This window comes from Solanum lycopersicum, chromosome 9, assembly GCF_036512215.1.
Source record: "Solanum lycopersicum chromosome 9, SLM_r2.1".
NCBI classification, from domain to species: Eukaryota; Viridiplantae; Streptophyta; class Magnoliopsida; order Solanales; family Solanaceae; genus Solanum; species Solanum lycopersicum.
This window is the reverse complement of record NC_090808.1, coordinates 68,722,689-68,750,309: the sequence shown is the minus strand read 5'-3', so window position 1 is coordinate 68,750,309 and position 27,621 is coordinate 68,722,689. Positions and strand designations below refer to the sequence as shown.

General features: G+C 36.2%; 3 protein-coding genes across 4 annotated transcripts; 1 reads left to right on the top strand and 2 right to left on the bottom strand.

The window, feature by feature from the left end:
• Positions 1–186: 186 nt before the first annotated feature.
• LOC101268803 (alkaline ceramidase) lies at positions 187–5,117 on the top strand. 2 transcript variants are annotated; one of them, XM_010328545.4, is made up of 3 exons: positions 187–416; positions 2,676–2,931; positions 4,333–5,117. In XM_010328545.4, the coding sequence occupies exons 2-3, from the start codon at positions 2,684–2,686 to the stop codon at positions 4,844–4,846; spliced, it is 762 nt and encodes a 253-aa protein (XP_010326847.1). In that variant the 5' UTR covers positions 187–416; positions 2,676–2,683; the 3' UTR covers positions 4,847–5,117. The 2 variants fall into 2 exon arrangements, with proteins under 2 accessions (XP_010326847.1, XP_010326849.1); XM_010328547.4 differs by having other exon boundaries at positions 201–416; positions 2,683–2,931.
• Positions 5,118–5,884: 767 nt separating this feature from the next.
• On the bottom strand, positions 5,885–6,749 carry LOC101268227 (light-regulated protein 1, chloroplastic). The gene is made up of 3 exons (XM_004247820.5): positions 6,441–6,749; positions 6,148–6,303; positions 5,885–6,026 (listed from the first exon to the last, which is right to left on the bottom strand). Exons 1-3 carry the CDS (start codon positions 6,596–6,598, stop codon positions 5,951–5,953), a joined length of 390 nt encoding a protein of 129 aa, XP_004247868.1. The 5' UTR covers positions 6,599–6,749; the 3' UTR covers positions 5,885–5,950.
• Positions 6,750–7,437: 688 nt separating this feature from the next.
• On the bottom strand, positions 7,438–27,079 carry LOC101247370 (protein NO VEIN). The gene is made up of 13 exons (XM_010328544.3): positions 26,415–27,079; positions 25,497–25,834; positions 23,632–24,286; positions 21,754–21,852; positions 20,860–21,031; positions 18,405–20,149; positions 17,483–17,695; positions 13,261–15,507; positions 12,264–12,373; positions 11,224–11,623; positions 10,658–10,975; positions 9,352–9,609; positions 7,438–8,854 (listed from the first exon to the last, which is right to left on the bottom strand). The coding sequence occupies exons 1-13, from the start codon at positions 26,961–26,963 to the stop codon at positions 7,814–7,816; spliced, it is 8,145 nt and encodes a 2,714-aa protein (XP_010326846.1). The 5' UTR covers positions 26,964–27,079; the 3' UTR covers positions 7,438–7,813.
• Between the last annotated feature and the right edge of the window lie 542 nt (positions 27,080–27,621).

The window sequence follows — 27,621 nt, the reverse complement described above, 5'->3', positions numbered from 1 at the left end:
AATAAACTAAAAATAATGCCACCTGGTGCTACACTACACGTGTCATCCAACCAGCTAAAACTCACATGAACCGTTCATCATTCCAAATATAAATCTAACGGTTGATATCATTCACACGTGCCAACCAACTCACTCGTGTCAAAAAAAAAAAGATTCCCTCCAAAATTCCTAGATTAACGAATCTCCTTTTTTTTTTTTTTAAATTAACAAAAAATAATAATAATTTAACTTCTCATTATTCAAACCCTAGCAAAGAAGAAAGCGAGAGAGAGAGGAGAGAGAAAGCGAGAGAGAGGAGAGAGAGATCTTGTGTGTGTTTATATATGTATATGCACACACATATATATATTCAAAGAAGCAAATCTGTGGGAATATTTTTTGGGGTGGAATTTGGAAATTGGATCTGACGTTGAAAGGTTTGTTTTTGTATTTTTCTGAATTTTTTCTTAGTATAAATAGAAGATTGCGTATGCATATTTTGCTTTTTGATATGTTGCTAATTTGTGTTTTGTGGAGAATTTTGGTTTATTTGTGGGATCTAATGGTGATAGGTTGGTTTACATTATGAGGGTGTTTTTTTGATATGGGAATAGTGTTAATGGTGATATTGTAGTTTGAATTAAGCAGTGTAGGGATTTGTGGGTGGTTTAATGGGGTAAAAAACGGATCTTTGGAGTTGGGTTTTGTTGATTGTTGAATTATTTGTGGGTTTGGTGGAAATTTGATCGAGTTTTGTATTTAGGGGTGTTTGTTGGAGAGGATTGATGATATCTGGTGTACATGCCCAGTTTGGATTAGTTGAGCTGGCAGTATAAATGAAAATTGAAAACAATTAAGGTTGAGATTGTAGCTGAAAGATGGGTTTTAGATTAAGCAGTAGGAGAGTATAGTTGTTATCGTCTGCACCTGTGGTTGTGTGCTGTAAGAGATAGTCGAGGTGGGTGCAAGTTGGGATAATCACCACCACAGTCTTAATTGAAAAACAAATAAAAAAACAGAAAGGTTCGAAATTGTAGCTGAAGATGGGTGTTTAGATAGGACTGCTTGGTATATTTTGTGTGTGGGGGTGGGGGGTGGGGGGGAATGCTTGATAGCTCATGATAATTTTGATGATGGGTTTCACACATTAATTCAAGTGAGTTTGACTTTGTGGAACTTCAAGGTTTCACACATTATTAATTCGTGAAAGAGACGAATAAGTTCTCTTGAATCTAACTTGTTGAGTTAATGGTTTGTGGCAAAGCTTCCTTCTTAGATTTTTTTGAGGAACAGTTAGTCTAGGAAGTGTTGTATTGAAGTAGTTTCTCGAAGTGGAAGTATTTGTGTCATGCTTTTGGCTTGACTTTCTTTTTTTGTATCATAATTAATTAAATTAGTTTTTAGGTGTTTGTTGTACATTCAATCAATTCAACTATAAGCACCTGCTGGATCTTTTCATCTAAGAATTGAAAGAATAAGCCCTTTGTTTTTCAACAAATTGTAGGAAGGTTCATTTTTGTCTTTTGCTACTACCTTTGTTGGTACAGTGGTCACTATGGAATTTTCTAATTGTATCAGTCCTTTATTGTACACTATTCTTAATGGTTTGTACCCACTTCTGGTGCATATGGAAAATGGATAGACTTTCTTTTTTGTTTGTACTGAAACTGAAAATTTAGCAATTTTACTTAAAAGTTGGTGGTAGTGTTTCTTGGGAGAAAGCATCAAGCAAATATCAACCTCTATGCAGGTATAATAGTTCAGCAATATATTTGATCTTCCCACTGGAATTGATATCATCCGGTCTTCTATGGGAGCAAATATGTTTCAGTTTTTAGTGGATATATTTTTTTTAAAAGAAATCTGCATTGGAAAAGAATGAGATTTGTCAATTAATTTTTTGATAAGGAGAAATAAGTATGCATACTTCATATTTACTCCATTTGTGACCCACTTTAGGGACATAAGTTTCAATCTAGCCAATTTTGTGTGTGATATTTAATCTCAGAATGTTGATTGCCAAAGTCACGTGAAGTTAATATGAGATAGAGAGTATGAAAGAGCTAGACATAAAGAACAAGAAGTTATTCGAGATCAAACTCAAGCATTCACGGCATTTTTAGACCTGAGGCAAAATTTTAAGGATTGTCGATAATTTCCTGAAGTTAACATTAAAGAAGTGTCACTTAAACAGCCATGCGCACTAGTATAACGTTTACACAGAGATCCTGTGTTCCAGTGTCATGTGGATAACGCGACTCATTTTGGTCTCGAGTTCTTCGGTCCCTGCTCTCTCTCCTTTTTTAGTTTCATGTTGTGCCCATTCTGTGATTCATCCTAGATCATTGTTTCTGTGCATAGTATTTGTATAGAAGATTATAATCGGTAGTGTGGCAACTTTTTAGTTCATACACATGTAATATTGCTGATTATCATCCTTCTAAGGATATATTTAGAAAATTTGAATCTCTTTAATTAATCCTTAACTATTGAGACATGCTAAAATGCTTGAGTAATTTTCTTGCATCAAAACTGCTAGCTAAGTTGCTCGGACTCTCCTAAAATGTTGTGGCACTTGTGTTGGATCCTTTAGAAATGCACCACTTTTGAGGGGTCTGACACACACCCGATGACATTTTTGAAGAGTCCGAGCAATGTAGACTGCAAGTGCCTACAAGCTGACTTTTTCAGGATAGATTGCAGAATGGAAGATGGCATATTCTTTTGGGGCCCTGTAACATCTAAAGAGTGGTGTGAGCCAAATTATGTGCAGTCATCCTATATTGCAGAATTCTTCAACACCATTTCAAATATCCCATGCATTCTCTTGGCTCTTATTGGTCTTGTCAACGCCCTTAGACAACGGTTTGAGAAAAGGTTCAGTGTCCTTCATATGTCAAACATAATACTTGCCTTGGGGAGTATGACATATCATGCCACTTTGCGGCAGATGTAAGCATTCTCTCCATTCTCTATGTTGGATTCTCTGTAAAATTTGTTAGGTGTACAATAGACATGTATGTATGTATGTGTTAATCATCATTTGTTTGCTAAGGTACGAGGAAATTGACTCAATAGGATGCTCGATAGCCTCATTTTTTGAGATGTTTATATTGTTAAATCTCTGTAGAACTATATGAGAACAGGAAGATGGTAAACTGAAGATATTATATCATGCGTGCTAATGTGATTACAACTATCCCCTACTTTATGCAAATGAGCACTTGTATCTTGACCTATCAGCCAATCTATGCTTGCTTAGACTCTTCACAAATGTCACCATACTGTGTCGGATCCTCCAAAAATGCATTACTGAATGGCCCGAGACACACCTTTTGATATTTTGAAGAGTCTGAGCAACTTAGCAGCCAATAATCTCCTGCTGGAATGAGGTCACTGCCTTCCGTGCCCCACCCCCCTTCTTGTATGATTTTTCTATGGTCATGTTTTTTTTATAGACTGAATCTGTTAGAGAATACACAGGTAGAAGATTTGGAATTTTTCTTATTTTCTTGTATATTGGTATCTGAAGTATTGACTTGTGAAGTTTGAGTTCGTTGCAATCACAACGTCATCTAATCTGTTTCGCCACTACCTTTCTTTTGAAAAATTGATTGGCATATTTCTTGTAGATGAGCACAAATTGCATACTTTTTCAGTTTATGGGTAGGATGATCCTATCTATTGTTCAAGCCACAACTCAATATTCCAAACTCCTAGTTACTGATTCTTGAAAACTATAGAAGTGCCAAAGCTAATTCTGGTTTTCAAAAAGATAGTGGGAAAGAGGAGCACAAGGATGCATGGTTTGATCCTGTCAAGAAGTTTTTAGTGCATTGAGTAATAATCTCCATGACAGAAATAGTGATAGACCAACTGATTTGAGTCATTTTAAGAAAGTCTATGTCAAATATGCCATAACAATGTCTTGGTATTTCTATATAATTCTAATTTCCAATAAAGCAAAATCTCAGTCAGCCACATAAACAAATCCCCTCCCGACTTCTGACTTCGATGTAATTAGTTGGGACGGGAAGGTTTCACTTGTAAAGATATTGACAGTTTTGGTTCTGTGAAAGTGTCTTGTTATTTATGTCGTGTTCCCAGATGGAAAATATTTGTAATGGAGCAGCATTACAACATAAAGCTTACTGTGAATCATATACCAAGTGCCACCTTCAGTATGCCTTGTGCCTCTTGCTTTTTTGTTACGGCCCTTCATACTTTCAAATAAGGGCTTCTCTATGCATGCTTGCAGACAACAGTGATGAAACTAATCGTCCTTGAAAATACTGCCTGCTTTTAAGTGTCCTGTTATTGTTTTATACTATGATTCATGTATTAAATTGTCAGGCAACAGCAAGGTGATGAGACACCAATGGTCTGGGAGATGCTTCTGTATATCTATATCCTCTATTCACCAGATTGGCATTATCGGAGTACGATGCCCACCTTTCTGTTCCTTTATGGTGCGCTCTTTGCCATTGTGCATTCACAGCTTCGCTTTGGCATTGGTTTCAAAGTACACTACGCACTTTTGTGCCTTCTTTGCGCTCCTCGTGCATATAAGTATTACATTCATACAGAAGACACATTGGCTAAGCGCCTCGCAAAGTTATACGTGGCAACTTTGTTGGTCGGAGCTGCTTGCTGGCTATGTGATCGATTATTCTGCAAGCAGATTCAGGGCTGGTACATTAATCCACAGGGCCATGCAGTCTGGCACGTCTTAATGGGCTTCAACTCGTACTTTGCAAATGCATTCTTGATGTATTGCCGTGCTCAGCAACGTGAATGGAATCCCAAAATCAAGCACTTGTTCGGTTTTTTCCCCTATGTGAAGATTGAGAAACCGAAAACCCAGTAGCAGAAGTCGCTTCTCTTTCGAGCTTAGCCTGTAATACCCCAAACATGTGCAGGATATGGCTTTGGTGAGCACAAAGCAAGCACTCAGCAATTTTTTTTCTCTTTTCCCATTTTGCAGAATGTATTGTAAATGAAAGTCTGGAATAGTTTCGACTCTCGACCGAATATTGGTTAATTTTTGACTGTACAATTAGTGGTTTTCCAGTGTACCATATTTTACACTCCCACAGAAGATGACATGGATTAACTAGTTGAATTCTTTTTTCTGGTAAGTTTTTGTCTAACTCTTGAAAATTTGCAAATATGTTTTGCTGCTACATGGTGGTTTGTATAGTTCATGTAGCTGCTCAGTCTGATACAGCTTTAGACCCCTTTTCACACCCTATGGTCATTGTAAAAATTCTGTTATACTATTGTCACCAATCAGTTGATTTGAATCACTTGCAAAAGTCATCGTTGACACTATAAATGATGTGAAGTCGAATTGAAGAGTGATTTTTATTATCTTCTGTCCATAATTGTCATAAGAGGACACTATGAACTTACAGGACCAAGAGTTCTGGCTTTATTACTTTCATTTACCCTATTCGGTGTCTTTTCAATTATCTTAATTATTGTAATTGAAATGTGAATTTATTTTTCGGATAACTAAAATATTATGTTTTTGTTTCATATAATAATGTTCAAGGACAAATTGATAATTCAACTTTAAGCTAATATATATGATATTTTAAATAAATACCTCAATCAGTAGTCATAGTATTGTTTATCTAGTTTCTTGTCCTTCTATAAATTTGTTTCTTGTACCTCGATAATTGTATTGTTTTGGCGTAGTTCTCGTTCTATTAATATCAGTTAATTTTGTTATAATCTGATTTGTGTACTTCCGTTATTTTTTTTTTTCGAAATTTTTTTTTCCTAAGCCAGTCAAGATGTCTATCGAATTTATAAATCATTTTTTTTCAACATCTAACTAATTATGACTTAGGACAGATAAATTGAAACGAGATAGAAAATCGAAATAATTATTCAAATAGAGTAGCATAAATTAACACATGTTATTAATTAATTATATATCTACATATAAATATGAACAATATTATTCTTAATAAACTCCAGTCTGATACTTTGCTTCACAAAATTCTCCTCCAAGATCATCACAAGCTTCTGATAAGAATACACTGCATGAAAAAAAAAAATTAACCAAAATTACAACACTCCACATCAAATCAATTTTTTTGAAATTTCTATTTATGTCAAATCTAATGATATCACATATATTAAAACAAAAAAAATACGTACGTTTTTGGTTCGTTATAGGCAAGATATTCTCTATCTACACTCTCCATAGACAGAGTTTTGCTTGAGGGTGTAGATTTAGGTTTGGTTTCAGGATACATTTCAACATCACAAGTTTCTCCTCCTATTGTCTCACAAGCTTCAGCAGGAAACACTGATCTGAACATATTATTAAACATATTATAAGACTAACTCTAAAGACTAAACAAAACTCTTTAACGACTACATTATAGATGTTATTATCTTGTTCTTATAAAATTAAACAAGTTATGGGTTAAATAGAAATCGAGTCTTACGAGTTCATGGAGCTATAGTCAACAGTAGAAGTGTCAATTGGAGTTGCTTTAATGTGAGTAATTTTGAGATGAGTTGAAACACATCTCAAAGGTGAAGTTGTTAAGGGCTTGGGTGGTTTTACTAGGGGAATAGATGTAAGAAACAAAGCTGCCTGCATTTTGAGATGTGATTAATTCAATTCAATTTGATTTATGTATGTACTAGCAAGTTTGATGTGTTTGATGGAGTAGTAGGACTTGTAATTTATAGGGCTTTGTATTGTGGTGAGTTTATTGAATGGATAAGGTGTGGAGAGATATTTTTGAAACTAGATAAGGTTTAATGGTTGATTTTGTTGGTTTTATTGGGAACTATTTGAAATGTATCGAAAATTTTATCGGAATATAATTTCATCTGTATCTTATGAATATATGTTTGACCATAAAATTTAATTAGATTTTGAAAAGATGATATCATATATTTTCAAATTTTCGAGCTAGTTTTTGATATTTCAATTCATAAAAGTTCTTTTTTCTATCAAATATAATGCATGTTCAAATATAATTTTAAATTCAAAAAATTAAACGTATGAAGTTTCAACTTCGAAATCTAAGAGTCGGAGACCATTGACCCAACATAGACTATAATTGTTGATAATTTGTCTTTCCTAATATGTTTGGTGCAAGAAACAAATAAGTTACGATCCTTGGTTTCATTCAATTGTTACTCCACGTATAATAATTATCTTCTTAATTTGTAATTAAGAAAATGACATATTTTTACTTCATAAAACTATTTATCTTAATCTTCATTTCATCTTATCCTCATTAACATTCAATTAAAATAGAAAAAAACATTTGTAACTCTCATTAACTTCATTTTAAAAAGACAAACATAGAACAAGTAGACACCACACAGGAAAATAAATCTGAGACATAAAGCATTTAACAGACTGATAATAATATAATCTGAAAATTGAACGACAGGAAAAAATATATCAAAAAAGCATAACGAGCATTGGGGCAAATCTAAACCTTTTCCATAAATTAAATGTGTGCACAGATTTGCTTGAGTAAATGGTATATTAAAGTAAAAAAATGAACATCTTTGTATACATAATTGATGTCATTGCTAAAATGAGACTTACAGTATACACAGAAGTAGCTAAGCTGAAATCAAAGGTGTATCTGGAGGCAAAACTGCAATCCAGTTCAAGCTTCTCCAACAAATGTAAGGTCAATATGTGGTATGAATCTCAAACGCAGCACTTTGAAAACGACGTGCTACTCAGCAGGTACCATATTCTATCGTCTGCTATAAAACTTCATCCAGATTGTATGAAGTAACGAAGAATCTAGTATATCAATCAACCTTATGTACATCTTATAAAGTTTCATGACTTGGATATTAGGAGAGCTAACCGTAGTTTACCAAGTCGATAGAGTTTGAATGGATTTTTGTATACTGTCACTACTCCTGTATTATTGGGCGATAAGAAAACATGGGCAATGCTAAAAGATTCACCCTTCTCAACCGCAAACTGCCATTCCCTTGCGGTAATATGGAACCAATCCTTTGTTGACGATCTAGTTGTCTTTATCTCTATGTATTCATCATCTCCCACGACAAGGTCATAAGGAAGCCCTGTTTCATTGGTTTCATTGACCCATTTCACAAAAGGCTCACCGAATTTCTCCAAGAAATATTTGAAAGCAAAATATTCTCCAAGTCTGCCAGTTTCAATCATAATGTCACTGTTGCCATTTGTGGCTGTATGCAGTTGATCTCTTTCAGTCACATCAGAAGAACTATTACTCGGGTTATGTGGTTCAGTCATGGCATGAGGAGAATCAAATGCTTCCATCATGGTACCAGGTACATGATCAACACCTTGTGAACCTAGAACAACTGCAGCTGATTCTGGATAGTTGTCCATATTTTCAACACACGTCATCCCAGTTGCAGTCAGCGCCCATGTTTTCATTACACTTTCTCCCACAGTATTATTTTCCGATTGGATGCAACTGTCTGCCTTTCCTTTTGAGATGCACACGCTAGATCGATGAAAACCAGGAGCAGTTTTCCAGTCAGTAGGTGGCCAGCTTGAGCTGATACCCGGTCTCTTCTTGATTTTCTCAGGGTTTTTCTCATCAATTGTTCTGGAAGAACTCATCACCCCTGTCTCACTATCTGTTGACAATGGGACATTTGCGAGAGACCAAACAGATTCACTTTCAGGAAGCTTGGGCATTTTCTGGCTATTCAAAATGAAAAACTCAGTTTGCTCCTCATTGGAACCTGATTCTGCCATAGTTGTGATCATATGAAGAAAGTTCGCCAAATGCAAGTCGGGAGCTCCAGAAGATAACAAACGAGAAATCTCCATGAATATTGAGTGAGAATCTGACTCTTGAGTGGCATACAAGATGTTTCCCTGTACAGAATGAAAAAATAAATTATCTATACATTGTTTTACGTTTTAACAAGGAATGAGATTTCACAAATAAACATTCGGGCAATTAGAGGTAGACATGTCCGAAAATTAAGTGTTACATACATTAATAATGTTAGATCTCCATGAACCAGACTGGGAAAAGAGAAGACAAATGAAGAGATCTACCAGGCATGTTTTACAAATTTATGATTCAGACAAAAAGTCCGAAATTGAAAGGAAGAACACGCAAAAAAACATGAAGGAGTCATAACTCAACAATAGTATAACGCTATATAGAAGTGTTAGTCTTGGTCTGCATAGGAAGAGGTCTTACATTTAATACATTTCAACCAGTCCATTAGATTAGATATCCTTTTTTCATAAACAGTTGAGGAAGATTCAAATAACATACAGCTTTTCCACAAACATCTCATGTATGTAATATGTAATATAATAGTGGATATAAAAACCCATAGATGATGTCGTGATTAGAATACCTCTAGCAGACAACTGCACTCAAACTGTTTCTTCGATGCTATGTGGGAACTTCTTATAACATTCCTGTAGAACAACTTTTCAACAACAACAATCTGTAGACATCTCAGGTTCTGAAATCCAGACTGGCTGAGCTGCAAATACTTTTCTGGATGAACGTTAAACATGTAACGCTGGGCAAATGGTAGAACCCAGTTAATCAAAGAAGCTACCAAGCTAGAGTCTGTTGGACCATCATATATTGCTTCACGCATTACAACCTGAAAAAATCAAACATAAATGTCTTAAATTGATCTGAGAGTCATGTTGCTCTGTGTCTGTCACAATATAAGTGTCTTCATCTGACTAGGCAGGAGTGTTAAGGCGAAGTCAAGTTTTTATTTTGGACAGGCAGGTAATGCATATTGATGGAAAGAAAAGAAAAGAAAGATCTAGAAGCATAGTCAGACCCCTCCTATATCCTATACAAACAAAAAAAAGTCTCGATAATTTTTTTTTTGAGAGAATGTTAATTTTTCAAAAAAATCAACTTTCTTTGGTAGGATATTAAGAAAGTAAAGAATTGTTTAAAAGTGGAAATCATCTGGAACAATACAATAGAATTATTATAGTCAACGTGGGACAAAAGGAAGCTCAAAGGAGTACAGTAGCATACTCAATGTGGGATAAAGGATAATTCAGATTCCTTATGAGCAAAGACAACTGTGTCGATTATTTTGATAGATCTTAGTTTGACTAAAGAAGACTGATACTTAAATACTCTGCAAGTCCTAAACTAGTTTTGCTTTAATTATTCAATCGTGTGCTAGATTACTTCTGAGATATAACACCGACTTCAATAAAATCATCTCCTCTAGAAAGAAAAAGAAGTACGATTAATCTGTTAGTTCTGAGAGGATTTTACTGAAACTGTTTGTTTAACTTATCAACCATATGGTAAGTAACTTCTGAAATCACATCAATTTTTTTGTACTTTTTTTGAAATCACATCAATTTTAAGTAGAACCCTCCACAAATATACAAACAATGCACTCCATTGGTGGAACGATGTCACATACATAGGAATGACCCAACATAGAAAAACCATCACATTAAATCGAAATAGAGGGAGTAGCAAGCAGGACAAGGTAGTTGGCAGAGAGTACATCAGAAGTGTAAACCACACACGATGAACACTAGAGCAGCCCGACTCCTAGATATAGGAGAGCCTAGTTGGCATCTTAGAACGCCTCTTTCAGAAACAGCAAGTATTTTTCCTATATGCATGTGGACACAAAAGAAAAGGGAGAGCAGTGTAACTTGGCTTACCTTTGATATAGAAGGAATATTCAATTTGTCCATGAACATTGGAAATTTTGTTTGGAGAATCTCCTTTTCCTCATCATTGAGTTGCCCAAAGTAGAGAAACTTAATATTGTCAAAATACTGGAATTCCTTCCTCAACTTATCATCATCACACCAACAAATGAGCCCAAATGATGGGTGCAGAGATACCCATTTATCTTCTGCAGTTGCAAGCACCAGATAATCCTTCGTCAAAAGACCTTCTTTCAAGAAACTAATATCTTCAGATCTCAAGGATCCTAAATTTAGCTCGTCAATCCACTTGAGAAATATATGGAATACCTAAATGAAGAAAGCATCAAATTCATTCTTAAATTAAAGTATTCATCAAACATTGTTTCATTATCATCAAATCATTCATCAACTAGTACAATCTCTGTTGCTTGGACACTTCAAAAATGTTGCCAGACCCATGTCGGATCCTCCAAAATGCACTCCTTTTGGAGATCTGACATGCAGCCGTCTACATTTTGGAAGCTTCTGAGCTACATAGATTACAATAGAAGTATTTTAGCATAAAGATAGCTTACATTCTTAGCTCCTTGTGAAGGTAAAACAGCAGCTGACAGCTGCAGCAATATTTGAAGGTATCCACGAAAATGAGGATGTTCATCCACTCCACATTCTTTCACAAAGAAGTCATGAAGGGTTGGATAGACACTACATAACATTTTTGTGAAGGTGTGCTGAACTGAATGTGAGTCAAACTCCGGGCAGACCATCTTCAGGAGGTCGACCGAACCAGTTGAATCATGCCAAAAGACTTCTTTAGATGACAAAAAAACACCAGGTACAACAGCTTCATGTGAAGCAACCAGTTTACAAGGGACAAACACAAAAGGTCCGTTGCATAACTCTTCCACAAGTTTCTTTTCTGAAGTATTCATTCCACTCCAGATGAAAGTGTAGAACTTTGACATTTGTGACAAACTGAAAAAGTAGAGCAACAGATGAGCAGAAGAAACTTCAGAATGATGTAATAGAGGAGCTCACAATTAAAGAAGTCCAACACGTATAAAAGTTCTGCTTTTTATCCAAGGGAACATGTTAAAGGCTAGACAGTACCTGACAATTAACAATGTTTGATCTTTGTTTCAGTTTATATCTAAAAGAATCCACAGTCCATCTTTAATGAACTCGGGAAACTAATTACTAAAACCAGTCAATGATGAGGAAAGACATAAACGTTACTCCAGCAAAGCAACCATTTTAATGGCTTTGGTGGTTGATGTCCTAAACAAAATAAACAAAGGTAGGGGTAACGTCACACACACTATCCTCCCCAAACCCCACTTGTGGAATTACACTAGGTACGTTGCAGTTGTTGTTGAGTCCGAAACAAATAATATATACAATATGAACATTGACAAACATTTATAGACAGCTCCAACTTCAGTATGTAAATACAGGAGACCAATTGATGCAACATGGTCTCTTCTAGCTTTAACTAATTTCTAATACTATCCACCAGAAAAGAAATGCTGAAACCATTTAACCACATTTTTCTTCAGACATGAGAAAATTAAGCATCTCGCAGGTTTCACAAATTTGCAGAAGGAAGATTAATTACCTAGCACTCAAAGTCACTTTAGCTCTCCAAACTTTAAGAATTGCTAAAGTGTCATCAACTGTAACTTGTGTTTTCAGACCAAGAGCTGTTAACAACTTTTCGCTTCTCACCTGTTTCAAAACAGAAGCATTAGCTCTTAAAGAACAGTCATAAAGGAACTCCAATATTCAAGCTAAAATGAGCCAACCAAAAATAAGTCCTGCTACTCCCCTATACCAGAAAGAAGCTAAATAATATAATGAAAAGCTACCATCACAAATTCATAGAGAATAAATAAAAATAATAAAAATCGTTACAAATGCTAATCCAAAGAAAAAGAATGCACCAACAAAGAAGCAAAGGTTTTTTTCAACAAGCATATGCCGACTTATTTAAAAACAAGACTCAACATAAATGGACAAATTACAAGCAGAATAAATTCTAGCTTGTCCTGAAAGTCAAATCAACCCACACAGTCTTCTAAAATTTACAGTTCTTGGGAAAATTTAAACCATATAAGAAGGCAAACATAGTGAAAACTCCTCAGCCAAACTAACTAAAAGAATATAAATAAGTAAACCAGATTAGATTTGAGCAGACCACTTAGTCAATACCCTACCGCAATAAAAATACTGCATAAATAAGAAGAGCTAGTTCACAACCAGAATGGTTGTTAAAAAGGTTTGTCACATTATATTTTAATACAGGTTACACTTTGACAGTATATTCTTGTACAAACAATCATTGACAAGCCAAATTAATAGGTCAAAACTCTTCATAGAGATGTTCATAAAACATGAAACTACCAGGTTAAGCAATTACTTCAATTAACACCCAAGAGTAAACACCTGTGTTTTAGACTATCTTAACATCGGCAAAAACATGCACAAAGTCAAACTTCTTCTCATCCTCTTTTTGGATCTTTCCCTGTTAGGGGAAGGGAGGGAGTTACACCAGAAAACCACAAAGGTGTTTTGATCAATATCTCTATATCAAACTTCGTTAAGATCAGACAAACCTTTGGAATGGCATAAGGAGCATTGTCACCGAAAATTGAGCGCACAGTCTCACAATCATGGAATAACTCCCTTGGAAAATGAAGCTCATTATCCATACTCGATGCTATCCATTGAACATCACGGAGGATTGTGGTGAATGAAGAATCAAATGATTTTCTTTCTCCAGTGGAAGTGAAATAGAAGCCAGTAACCTTGTCACTAAAATTATCATCCCACAAACTATCAAGCACCTCCAAGAGGTACTTGCTTTTTTCCTGGTCACGCGTTGAAGATAAGCGTGACAGCAAATCGACAAACTCTTCGGACACCCAATCTTTTGCAATTGCACTAGAAATAACATCTTTATCCAATGTTGAGTTAATGCGAACAGAGCACACATCAGAACTACTATTCTCAACCTGAAGAACTCGTACAAAATCAGTGATCCCAATTTCCTGGAAAAACTTTCTCCACTTCAACACAGCTTCAGATAACAATTTGTTGATTGGGTGCTTTAAATAAATATCCTCGATCTCATGCCACTCAAAATCTAGTGTGTGGAGTAATTTATTCATATCAATGGGATTTTGGAATTCTTTGCCGAAATGGATAGGAAACTCCTTGGGACATTTGCAACCATGATTTGTCAATATAAAAGCTTTGTCACGCACTTCTCTGATAATTTGGTCCCTCTCAGATTGACAATCAGGGCAACTTGACTGTAAGTGGAACATCAAGAATGCAAGATACTCTGTCATTGTTTCTCTAAGTCCTAGTCCATTTTGATCTCTGCAGATAAATGGTAGAACGTGTGTTTTTACTATTTGATGTGCCGATAAACGTTGGACACCAACTCTGTACAGCATCCTGGTAACATTATCAACTGTTGATGATTCAGAGCATGATGTGCCAAAAGTGGCAGCCGCAGAAAGTAGTGCAGGACTCACAGTTCGAAGAGTAGAATACAATATTGAGAAAGTTTCCAGGGCATACTCATCATTTGTTGCAGTTCCCATTGAATCAATATGCAACCAAATTGTCCCTTCATTCAGTGATCCATATTTACCATCTGAAAGGGGAATAAATGGAATATTCTTGAGGTCCTTCATGAGATGTGATTCAATTCCATAATCTGCCGAGTCATTCCCATTTGACCACATTGTATAAACGGCGCTTAACCAAACACACAACCATTCCAAACCCATTGACTTCAGACCATCGTCTGAAGAGCATAAAGAAGTTATAACCTGAAGTAGAACTTTGAGTCCGTATTCCTCAATTCCTAGAGCTCTGGCTAATAAATCTGGTAGAACTATATCTTTATGCAAGAAACCAATACCAAGATGCTTGCGAAGTAAGCTAACAGGTAAAAGGTTACGAGCCTCTTGGGTCCAATTTCTCAAGACTTTGCACGGAGGAACCCATTCATTTTCCATACCTTCTATTATCAAGCAGTTTGACGTGCGTAATCTAGAAAGAATCATCCAAGGAAGACTTGAAAAGAAGCCATGAACCTCCCCCACGAGGGGAACAAAGCTCATATAAGCTGAAACAGCTTTTGCTGGACTATCCTTAAAACATGGCAGATCACAAAATGACCTCACCGCACTAACAAACAAGCTAGGGAACTCTGACAACAACCACTGGTTCCAAGGACTATCCCCATCAACTTCTTCCCTGGATGAAGGGAGTACAAAATCACCCTGAAGTATAAACTTCAGGCCGTACTTTCTCAACGGAAGGAATGCAAAAACAGGTTGTTGGTCCAGGTGCGGGTTATAGCTTCCATCAAGTGTTTCCTGCAACATAAACGCCACGGAAATTTCTGTTGTTGGGGTATCAGGACGAATAGTGCCAGGCTGTAATTTCTGGGATACCACAAGACAAGTCAATTTCTCCTCTCCACAAGAAATCTTAATGATACCATTTCCCACAACTTCTTTCCTCATAACAACAATGGAATCGCTAACCATATTTCGAAATTTGATACAGTGAAGTCGATGAAGAAAAAGCAATAAAGAAGGATGAAGATCAGCAAACATTGACATAATGTTCTCTTCGCCAGACCTTTCCAAGAGGTTTGATCTGAAGGGAAGTACTATGCATGTATTCCAATAATTGCAATCAGAACCTGAATAGGCCAATCTGGTATAGAAGTCAATGTCACAAGGAGGAACAATAGTAGGCAAAACAAAACCTATCTGGCCATTAGTTATATCAAACTTAATATGGAAGCCATTGGAATGAATTTCTGGGGCATCAGTGACCTGTAAAAACAAAAACAAAAGAAAAGGTCAGCCAAAGAAAGATTCTGAAATTAAGGAACATGCAAGTCGATGTCCACCAGTGGACTGAGTTCGGACCCTTCACAGGAAGGGAAGCAAGGCTTGGAAAGTGAAAATACTGCAAAGATTGAACTCCATCAAGAGTTGATAACATACTACACCATAGACGGTATAGACTCTATTATCCGGAAAGTAATAATAATAACAATAAGTACATTCAAATGCACCAGCAGACTATTAATTCTTCTGATTTGTGAGCACTTTGAACAGCGATACAAAACTATACCTCTTCTTTATTTTTTATGAGAAAGTAACAACTGTAGTATATCAAAAAACTGCACAATGGTATGCAGTCAACACTTAATTACAATGTGGACTATAAAAAGATCTCTTATTCCTTAGTATCATAAGGATCCTATAACACCTACAAAAGACTAAAAATACCAACAAAGAACTGAAGTGACACGCACAAAAGAGGACTCTACCTGGTATGAAGAGAACATTGCAAATCATGCAATAGTAAATTCCTTACATTTACATCTTGATGTGTCGAGTTGCTGTAATAGTAATTATTATTATGATCAGCTAGTGCCCCCTAGAACAAAGAAATTTTATGGATTTACTTTGTGCTGCCCCTTCTATGAAAGATTTGGTGCAGTTCTTGTGCGAAGAATATGAAATACACACATGAATGCAAATGTTCATGCTTTCGAGATGATTAAACAGGAGAAGAGAAAAAGGTTCATGAGCACACATTGCAGCAGCTTGTACTGTTTATAAAGCTAATAGCCACAATATATGGAGTTGTTTATACATGAGCATGGGTTGTTTATGATTATGTATTTACTAGATCACCTCCATTTTTTTGAATAGGTATAAGCAAAAAGAACTTTTTTAGCAGTTTGGTGTGGAAAGGCAGTGTTAATTCTATGATAGGAAGCTAACACACTATTAGCAAATGCATACTATCATTAATGCTTGCTTTCTAAGCTCGGAGAAGTGTCTCATTTTAAATTCAACTATAGTTAATAGCAGGAAATGCAAGGAGAAGCCAAGTAGCTCCTGTCATCTTCTCTCTTTCTTCTTCTGGCCAAGAATGTTGAGAAGTGATCCATTACCAGGGAAAAGATTAGAATGTGATCAGACAAATGGTTGGAGAATACTGTACTGAAAGAGCATTTCCCAAAAGTGTATAATTGCGTTGCTAATAAAATTGTATATTTGCAGACTGCATAATTAATTGGTAGTGGAACTTACAATTCAGAAGGAATTTTTACAATTGAGACGCTGGAATGAGTGAAGTTTGCGATTGAGAATTTGGGGAACGATTCCATAGATGGGAACATAAGAGAGATGGGAAGTTTCTGTTAAAACAAGTACCAAACGTTCACAGAGAAGGGGTTAAAGAAGAAGATCGGAGGCCATGGAAAATAATATGGAGAACTAAAGCACCTTCTAAAGTGGCCTGTCCAAGTCCCCAGAAAGTAAAGGGCATTGTCCAAGCCCTGAGGGCTCTATTCTATTGGTAAGAGCGTAACTTATGATGGGTGGGTTAGGCGCATATCCCACGTTCTCATACTGCCCCAGACAAAAGCTTGGTATTTAAGTGGAGGAAGGTAGCGGGACAAGTCCATTATTTAGGAAATTTCGAACCGCGCGCCACTTCCCCTTGGGGAATTTAAAGAAAAAGAGATTGTCCGAATTCCAACCATCCATGTCCTATGTCGTGTTCCACAGAGCTAGACAATAAATATGTTGGATTTGTGTACTTAGATACCTAGTAAGTGTTAGCCACCTTATTCAAAATTATAATAGGCGCAGTTTTAGTGGTTACATAGTCCTCTCGGCATCTCATATGAACATAACCTAGGTGACTCACTTTCTTCCAAATTCATTTAGCCCATTCATTTATACAAAGTACTACCTAATATTTAGAAGACATGTTTGTGTGTATTACCCGAAATACAGATTTGAAACCGATGCCCTTCTTCCCGATGTATCCAGTATTGCGTCCTTTCTTAGTAGAGTTTCCAACATCACAGAGTGCTCTGATGTTATCAGCAGAAAAGCCACGTTCATTGTTTAGAACTATAATGCCTTTATCCTGAAGAATGAAAGTCAAAGTGGGTTCGATATCCTCAGAGTAGATATTATCATCAGCATTCTGAACCTGAATCAATGTACAATTGTAAAAAGAGCAATCAGTTACATCCTTTCAACCGAGGCACAAAGCACTCTATCTAATAAAATTCCGCAGCAGAAACAAAGTTATACAGTTCCTGTCAGAAGAAATTCCAGTGATAAAAAAACACTGAATGCATAACCACAAATTTGTACTCATTGCAATCTAAAGCGTCTACTCTTTCTTTCTTTTTTTTAAGAAAGAACTAAAGCAGTCTACTCATTCAGGGAATTCAAGCTCTCGGGAAAATTTAACTCCAATTACTAACAAGCACCACTAAGAGTTGCAGATATATGTCATATTAATCATTCCTTCCGTCTGAAAAGAACCATTCCAGATTCTACTGGACTAACAGCATACTAGGTAAAGGCATAGAAAGTGGCCTTGAGTTCCTTGGTTGATATTGAAAAAAATATAGAGCAGCTAGAAGCTTAGGCTACAAAGGTTGCATCATGTTCACAGTTCCTCCATCAGCTAAAAGACGTGTTGTCTGCTTTGATTACATGCTAGAGGCATAGCATGCTTCATCAAAAAACATACATGAGGCATCGAATGTCCTAAAACCTTCTATACCACATCGAATGGTACTTAACTAGAATTAGCCAGATATGAATGAACTGGGCAAGATAAGGTAAATAATAAACATATAAGACCATTAAGCATAAAATATGAATCTTTAAAAAATAAGTATACCAACCAGCTCTAGAATAAAATGTGAATCCTGAGAATATAACTCCTGCGAAAGACAATGGAGTGCTCTCCCCAAGCGAGCATGTTGCTTATTCAATATTGCATTTTCAACTAGTGGAAGATCAGGCTGCAGACCGAATTCATCTCGCTGAATAGATTCAACAACTCTGGTAGCAGAACTTTCAAGCTCATATGAGTGCTGCCTAGCACTATCAGCCGAACTATCAGGAGGAATATAAGATATATCACCTGCAGAGCAACTGGTATCTCGATTTTCATTTTTCCGCATTGGATCTTGGAAGAGGCTAATCTCGTTTGCAGACAAGGTAGATTTGTTTGATACTCCTTCCATAAAGGTTGAGTCTATGCTGCAATCAAGCTCAGCGACTTTCAAGCATGATGATCCAGAAGACATTAACAAGTTCGTGGCAGAACAGGCACTCAATTTGTGTTTATCTTCAACCCATTCCACTATGCCCAGAGACATTCCAACTCGATGAAGCATAAGACGCTGCTCTATCCGGTCACATTCACCTATGATAGCTAAAGGAGCATCTTTAACAAAAGGTTGCACCCCTGCAAGCAAGATATCTGCAGCAAAATGCCAAAACTCAACAGGCAAATAACCCAGACAGTCGAGAACAAACCTCGACGTCAAAGGCGCGATTTTACCAACTCTATCCCTACTCAGTAATTTCTTGTTCATAGTCGATGTAGTTTCATCATGTATGAGCTGTCTGCATAGAGATGTGGCATGCTTGAGGGAATCTTGAATGTCATGTGATTTCATCTCCTCAAAATTTTTAACTAAAACTTCAAATGCCTGACGTGCATGGCATTTTAAGAGTGCATTGGGAACATTTTTTTCACCACCATACAAGACCAACAGGGATATCAGTTTGACAGCTGTTTCAAAAGGACTTCCTTGCAGAAGAACATTTCCAAAAGACTCAACAGTGGCTGAATGATCAACACGGACAACCTTCCCACACGTGGTTACCAAACACAATAACTCTTCGGTTTTGACATCTTTCAACAGCCATTGCACAAGAGAACCAAGAGAAGGAGCAAAGATCATGTCCCAATGTGACCACAATTTCAGATCTATCAACATTGGAGCACTGACCAAGACCTTCATGGCATCTTTGGACATCAGTATCCAATCGCTATGTCCTACATCATCCTCCGAACCTGTTTCCTTTAATATAGATTCTTTTTGCTTACCTATTGCAGAACCCTTGAGCAATGTTTCAGAGAATACGACAGATTTTAAAGTCATATTGCCTTTCTTTGCCTTCATAAAATTCTCTATATCTATCATTAAGTCATTTCCAGCAACATTTAAACAGACTAAAGGGAATTGTCTAAGTAGTAATTCCGAAATCCTTCGCTTGTCTACTTTTTCACTATTCCATAAGCATTGTGAAGCCTGTGATAACAACAGATCAAACTGATAATCAAGCATTGAAGGTGGTTCTAGAGGAGGCTTCCCATGCATGTCATCTGTTAAGCACCTTGGCAAAGTATGACTAAACAGATGCATATTTTTCTCCAGGAAATGCCAGATATCCCCATAACCAAGTGACTCAAATTTCTTCACGGCGAACTGCGTTGTCAACCAAGATTCAAGCTTGCAAAACTTATTCAAGAGGAAGAAAAACTTCTCATGGAATGAACTTGCAGTGGACATGGCATTATCATCACCCTCAAAATATGTAATAATTTTACCAAGTATGTCCTCAACAGTGACGCCTATGTAAACACAAAAAAGGGCAAGTGCTTTAATGGATAAGTGTAAAAGGGAAACCGAAAAGCGTAATTGTGAAAAGACACAGCTTAGAGACTACATGTGACCTGCTATCAGGAAAAGAGTTGCAATTAGCAGTACGAAAAGTTGAAGACTTCTTATAGGAGAGATAGTAGTAAAAACAGTCTTGTTCACATCTAAAAGCTTGAACTGTTCAAGAGAGTATACAACTAGTTATTTAGTTCTATAATTTTATTTAAGTGACAGCATGAGCACTCACATGTCGGCTAGATTCTTTTACATGGCTGAACTCGTGAATCTTTTTTTTGTTTTTCCGAGTGATTGAGAAATTTGATCCCAAGACCTCTTAGTTTGCTTAGATCCACGTTAAGAAAATGGATCATTTTTTATCAGTTTCAAGTGCTAGCGCATAAGGTGAGGATTACCTAGGGCTACATCCATATAAGGAGATGCCAACATTCTCTAAATCAAAGAGAACAATGCAGTATCCTATATAAATCTGTTAATCTGCAGCCAACTGAAGCAGGCTAACCATTTATAGATTTCGAGCACCTAAGACTTCTATTGCTAATTTCCTTCTCTATTTTCAAGTATTGGCTGGTTAATGGCATATGTGAGCTACATATGAAATGAAAACTAAATAAATTGTAACACCTTGCGAGAAAAACAAAAATCTCTGAGGCGTACAACTCACCACTTTCGCACACCTTCTCGAAAAGATTGGTAGCAATCCTTTCAGGTGATTCAACCTCAATGCATATGGAATCAGCACAATTTTCAGTGCCTCTGTTGGTCACTCCGCAGTTTTGAAATGTTTGGAACTTATCATATAAACTGTCCCACATTCCACGTTTAATAGATGCAACCTGCAAACTTATTACACTCAAAAATGTACACTGGAATATTTAAAAGAAATGAAGTTTGCTGGACAACAACAACAACATACCCAGTGTAATCCCACAATAAATTTGTTGGACATGAATCTAAAAAAAGTCTTGAGAAGATCAATCACACACTTGCATTATGCATATGAAAGAAGCATGAACATATTCTTTTACTTTATTTTCTATTTAATGAAAAGGTATTGACAAAAGGCATCAACAGGACGCAAGAAACAAGATATGGCATTTGGGCTTACAAAAAATGACTGGCTGACTCTCGGTTCCAAAAAAAATGACTGGCTGACTGTACAAAAATATCTAAGCCGGAACTGGTTAGCTAATAAAGTCCAACAGATGTTCTACATTAATAACAGGATACAAAATGGACCAACTAAACAAATTGGCAATACACCTTGCCTTCAAAAGACCTAAAAAAGTTATTTCCCCATCAAAAAATTTCTTATTTCTCTCTAACCAGATGCATCAAAAAATAAAAACAGGTAAAGAAAAAGGTGACTACACGAAATCATATCATAAAAGAGCATTAAAGAGATCCTTTACTCGAAAAAAAGAGTATTATAAAGATCCTTGATATAAAATAAGTATGCTTAAACAGAAGAAATACATGTCAACCATGAGGTGAAGCAGAATTCCCCAAGGTCTCCTTTGGCTAATTAATACTTATCAAAAATGATCAGTGAACTTACAGCAACTTGAAGCAACCCACAAAATGGATATGATGAAAACAATTTGGTCACTTTATTTTTCTTCCTTGCCTTGTAGAACTGAAGCATCCTCTGAAACACCTGAAATAGAAAGAAATTTGACTGAGGATCAGAATGCATTTACAATGGTGGACTGTCAACACCTGAAGCTTGGCCAAATACCAAAAATAGGAAAAAAAGCACTAGATGATCATTGGAGAATTTAGTAAGAGAAGCAGGCAAAGAAATAAAGATAATGTGAAAATAACTAAGTCAAATATATATTTATTATCACTCCAAATCGTATAAAACTATGAATGCAACATTCAATTTTCGCCCAACACAACAGCCAGCTGTTCATCAATGCAAAGCATCAGATGTGATCCCCAGCCCAACCTGATTGATTAATTGCAGAAAGAATCAATAGTTTAACTTAAGCCTACTCCGAGCAAGTCTTAGTATTTGTCTGGTCACATTTGGTACCCCTTGAGAAAAATTCAAATGCAAAATTGACTGATTTAAGAAAAATGTAAAATCAATAGCATATTACAGCCATGGTTCTTGTTGGAGTTGTGAGAGAGTGTAATCCTTTCAAAGGATCATCTCTTGACAACTGTGGAATCCAAACCAGCTAGCGCGCACCTCGAATAATTTCACATAAAACCTGCTATCTCCCAACTACATGTACCATCTAATTAAGTCCACCAAGACAGATTGGAAGAAATCATATATTTTTGTGTCTCCTTAAGGTTGGAAGTTGATTTTTAGAAGACTGTTGAACGATTGGGAAATACCTATGCTAGTTGATCTTTGTAAGCATCTGGAAGCATTCTAAGGACCGAAAGATGGGTGGACTGCTTGTGGTGGACTTGGCACGATAAGGCTCAATACAAAGTGAGCTCAGGCTATAAGATCATGAACATGACTACTCCACAGATCTCTAAATGGCATGGAAACAAATCTGAAAATTAAGGAGGTTGTACTGACAAATAAGTTTCTTGAGTAAAAACAGAATTTCTTGTCGATGCAGAATCAATCCTAGAAGTCCTTCACTTATGTTAGGAATGTATTTTCTAGCTTCTTAGTTTTCTTACTTTCTTTTATAAAAAAGATTTTCAGTACTACGTAAGTGCTGGTTTGTAATACAAAAAGGTTTCCTGATCAAAAGAAAAAGGTAGTTGATAGGAGATGGTGGGTTGTTGATCCACATTGTACCCTAATGCGGCTCTTTATCAACATGGTGGGCACTTCATTGGGCAATGTCAATAGATTACTCTCATTTTCTCAGGTGCTGACACAAGAAAGGTAAGACCAAAGGGCAGCAAAAATACTGGAACACAATCCCTTCTTGCACTTAGTGACGAAGCCAACTTCATATAGAAGATCAACTACAGCTATACACTTCGTTTACTTTTTGGTGTAAAGAAATAATTATAATTGATGTAGAATGAGCAATCGTTGTCAACGATCCCCATAAGTTAACAACAGGATCTATTTTTGCGCAATAAATAGCCCTAACGCACTAAGAAAGTGCCAGATCAGTAGATAGAGTTGAAGTTGTTAGTGCTTAAATGGAAGTAGGTCCAAATGCATAGAAAAAGTTACCTTTTCAAATAACTTAACTTTCTTTTAGGTATAAAAGTGAACACCCTAACACCACTTTAGTAGTACATATGTGTGTAAGTTTTGATTTTGAATAAATTTTTGAATAAATCTTTTCACGGAAGTGGACAAATTTTAACAGCAACCAGTATAAAAAGTAGACCAGTTAGTTTATTTTTGTTATTAATAAAAGTAGACAAGTTATTTGGAGACAATATCATTTCAAAAAGATGTATGACAACATTCTCTGCTCGTAAGAAGCAATTGCATAAATGATACCTCATCTACGTTGTTTGTCCGACATGCTTCCTTCCAAGTGTTCACGAAACTTTTGATTGAATCATCACCATTTGAAAAATCATTTGAATTATCCGATTCATCTTTCCACGTCTGAGAAAGTTTTGATCCCTTTTTATTACTGTGAGTACTCGCATCTCGTTTGAGTGCTTTTTTGGGTAAAGCCATGGAACTATGAACATCATCGTGTTTTCTTTTACTCTTGGATTGCCGAATATCCTTACTGTATCTATCACTGCCACTAGCAGTCAGTAGGCCAAAGTCATCTTCGGCTTTCAAACCCAGCCGCGTCAGTTCTTCAGATGCTGATGGGTACGGACAGGTGGTGGGTATGTCCGAAATAATGTTTCCAGCTGGGCTGCATGCAGCACTTCCATCCTGATCATCATCACTGCTCTCACTTTCTGAACTTGATTGAAACCTTATATGTGTACCACAAAACTCCTTCTTAGCTGAAGAAAACGATTTGATACGCTCACACATGGCATTGAAATGCTCATCTAACTGCTTCTTCTCTGAAGATAGGAGAGGGCGATTCTTGGTATTTTTACTGGATTTTTTTTTCACCACATGGATATATTTGTTAACAGTGCTCATTTCGAACTGCTTTGCTTCATGGATTAAAGTAACATACATCCTGAAATGCAAAAGGAAGAGCCCATGAGGAACTATGATCTATTCAGATTCAACTGAAAAGAGAACAAAAATGTGAGTCATTTCATCTATAAGATCTCCCAAAATCAGCAAGCAGTAGCTGTAGAAGAAGCATGATTTCTCATGCAAATGCTTATTTATCAAATTATTTTCAATTTTAAGGTCATTTAAGTGGTTTTGACAGAAAATGTGCTTATTTTCAGTTTCAACACTTCTATTCAAGCATGTAAATGCTTATTTATTAAATTATTTTCAGCACTTATAAGTGTCTATCAACTAAATTGACCCTTAAGATTATGGATATAATTAACACTTGTTGTGTCGATCAACCATTTCCATCTTTCTTTCCAATGCCACAGCTCCTACCAATTGATTTTAACATCAGATGTACATTCCAGGGTAAGCCCCAAATCTTACTCATCAAGGCCAAGAGTTTCAAGTTCTACTCATCTTTTAAGAGTTCCAATATTGTTGTAGAGCTTGCTCTATGTACTCCGTGGCTACATGACTCAGAATGTATTAAGAATTATGAGTGCTATGTAGATACAAGATGGTATGCTCAGTAACCATGTAAAGAACTGGTTATGAAGTATGTTAATAACTATGACTTAAATTAGCTGAGACAAGATGGTATGCTCGGTAACATCAACCTATCAAGTAATGGTCATGGACCCCTTTTTTAATAAGGTAAATATTTTTGTTAATGTCGGGGAATTCACGTATACCAGAAATGTAGAGAAACCTACACCAATATATAGTTTTCTATAACAAGTCGCCCACTTATTTATACAAGAGAGTACCTCATGGATGCACCAAAAAGAAATATATACAAGAGGCTACTCCTCGCATATAGAGTATCATAAACATCCTCAACTCCTTCAAACGCTAATAATTACCTCTCCCTCCACAAAACCCACATAAGAGACAGTGTGGCTACACTGATGGTCATGCACCCTAGTTTAAGTAGTGCCATTTACCCACCACGCAAGTTGCACATAAAATACAACAATTGTGGCTCTAAATTTTTGTTCACAGTGAGTTTTTTACATAGCTAGACACCATGTATGGTATAAACTAACCCTCACGTTAGGTTACCTAAAAATTATAACAATAATAGGTTTTCATCTTGAAGCAATTCTACAATATTTAATTGAGCATAAAAAAATTTTAGATGAGTAAAATATGCGACATACCTCAAGTTCTGAATCCGCACACAAAGATTCTCTCTGCTTCCAGCAGATTTCTTCTCGGTGATGAAGTTCAAAAATTCATCTAAACTTACTTTTCTACTTTTATCAGCATCCATGAACTCAGAAAGGAAGAACATTATCTCCTTGCTAGTTATTCTGGAAACTTCTGAAACATCAAGACTGATAGAAAAATAATGGATAATAAGAGGGTGTTTCACCAGCGGACCCAATTCCAGATCTTCAAACAGCTCAACCCTCTCATTCTTGCATATTGCTACTTCCAAATCACACAATGTGGTAATACTTTGAACACCCACAAAGCAGTGAATGAAAGCATTAATCTAAGAAACAGAGATGGGGATATGAACAATTAGCATTCCACGAAATATCTTTGCTTGGAACAAAAACTTTACACCTATAAATATTCACAAAAAACTATCCAACAAAGTACAAAAAATGATATTAAAGTTGATCACCACCAAATCTTAGCTCCATTTCACATTACTTTGTGAGGAAGGATTTAGTAACCTCCTCCCTTCAGCTTGAAAATAATGTACCCCCGTTTAAAAATAAGGGGGTTGGAAATAGGAAGCTGCTCAATGAGTGAAATGGTACATCAATAAATACAAAAGGCTAAACAAGTGCATCTATAGGTTGAGATGGAACCAATGAACACAACTCGAAATGAATAGCGATTAGCGGCTCGCCTCCAAAACCAAAAATAATGATGATAACAAATCAAAATAAGTTTTAAGTTTAAGTTCTACACACGCGAATGACCAAGTTGAGCAAAAGGACTGCATTTTAACCATCTCCATAAAAACTACTTACAATAGTGCAAAAACAAAAAACAATTCAAGTGTCTTAAGTAATGAAAAGCTCAATTTACAAAACTATACATAGTTATACAAAAGAACGTACCTTCCCTTCGGTAACAATGAGACTTTGCAGGGAGGGAACTTCTTGCACTTTGAAACCCAAAGAATCCCAAGTATCAGCATTAAGTATAACCAAAGCAGCTTGTGAAACTTCCCAAGCTGACACATTTTTACCTGCCTCTATAAGGTCTTTACGAGCCTTAATTACAGCTTTATCAATTCTCTCAATACCCTCCTTATTGGAAGGTTGGTGCTGAACTTGAAAAATAGGATTTTGTTGCACATTTTCATGTTCACCAAAGTTAACTGCAGCTCCATCAACCTGGTTATTACCCCTTGGAAAACTCTGTTGAGGAGGAGGCTGTTGAAATTGAAAACTCTGTTGAGGAGGAGGCTGCTGAAATTGTTGGAAGGGATAATTTACGAAATTAGGGCTTTGAATCGGAAAATTGGGATTGGGAAAGAAGGGGTAAGGAACAAAGTTAGGATTTTGAAACCCTAGATATGGTGTCTGTTGCTGCGGTTGTGACTGTGGAGGAGGAATACGCCAGCCGCCACCTCCGCCGCCGTTGTGCGGTGGCTGTCCGTACATTATTAGAGTTGTTAGGAAAATTATCAATCGAAGGGTTTAACAGAGGGTTTAAGGGTATCGACTGTTAATATATACCCGCCAAAAAAAATAATAAGGTTTCAGTTTTTCTTAATTTAAGATTATTATTATTTTTCTAATTTTGTATTATTAGTAGAGGTATGGTATTGAAAATTTCGATTGCCTAATTTTGGTTTTAAAACTTTAGATGATTGCAATTATCATAATAAATTGATTTGATATAGTTCGATCTTTTAAAAGTTAAATTTCGATATTTTGCTATACATTTTCAACTTGTGACTTTAATTTTTCAATAGATATCTCAATTATATTATGCTAATACCTAACACGTCGAAATATATTCAACAAAAATGTATAAACAATTGTCTTCAATAATCAATCACAATTGGACATATCACTCAAAATAGAATAGTAAAACTTCTAACGTCTAAATAATTAGTTTCTTTTTTTTGACGACACACCACCGCTACCCTTTTGGGTGCGCACGAAGTAAAACTCCACTCCTATGCAATAGCTCACAAACCACATAGGAGAGGTAATCCGCACCAGACTTGCGAACTCGACCCAGAAAACAAACCCTTGGTTTCGCTTCAATCATCCAACACAACCAATTATTCATATAAATAAAACAATATTAACA

Bases quoted from the DNA above. Each gene is read 5' to 3' on its own strand.
- LOC101268227 (XM_004247820.5), bottom strand. From the start codon at position 6,598: ATGCAGGCAGCTTTGTTTCTTACATCTATTCCCCTAGTAAAACCACCC. The intron at 6,304-6,440 runs GTAAGACTCGAT...TAATATGTTCAG, and splicing joins GACTATAGCTCCATGAACTC to ATCAGTGTTTCCTGCTGAAG. The intron at 6,027-6,147 runs GTACGTATTTTT...TTTTTCATGCAG, and splicing joins GCCTATAACGAACCAAAAAC to TGTATTCTTATCAGAAGCTT.
- LOC101268803 (XM_010328545.4), top strand. From the start codon at position 2,684: ATGGAAGATGGCATATTCTTTTGGGGCCCTGTAACATCTAAAGAGTGG. The intron at 2,932-4,332 runs GTAAGCATTCTC...TTAAATTGTCAG, and splicing joins CATGCCACTTTGCGGCAGAT to GCAACAGCAAGGTGATGAGA.
- LOC101247370 (XM_010328544.3), bottom strand. From the start codon at position 26,963: ATGTACGGACAGCCACCGCACAACGGCGGCGGAGGTGGCGGCTGGCGT. The intron at 20,150-20,859 runs GTGAGTTGTACG...GTGTTTACATAG, and splicing joins CGAGAAGGTGTGCGAAAGTG to GCGTCACTGTTGAGGACATA. The intron at 8,855-9,351 runs GTATTCTAATCA...CATTCTGTACAG, and splicing joins AGTGCAGTTGTCTGCTAGAG to GGAAACATCTTGTATGCCAC.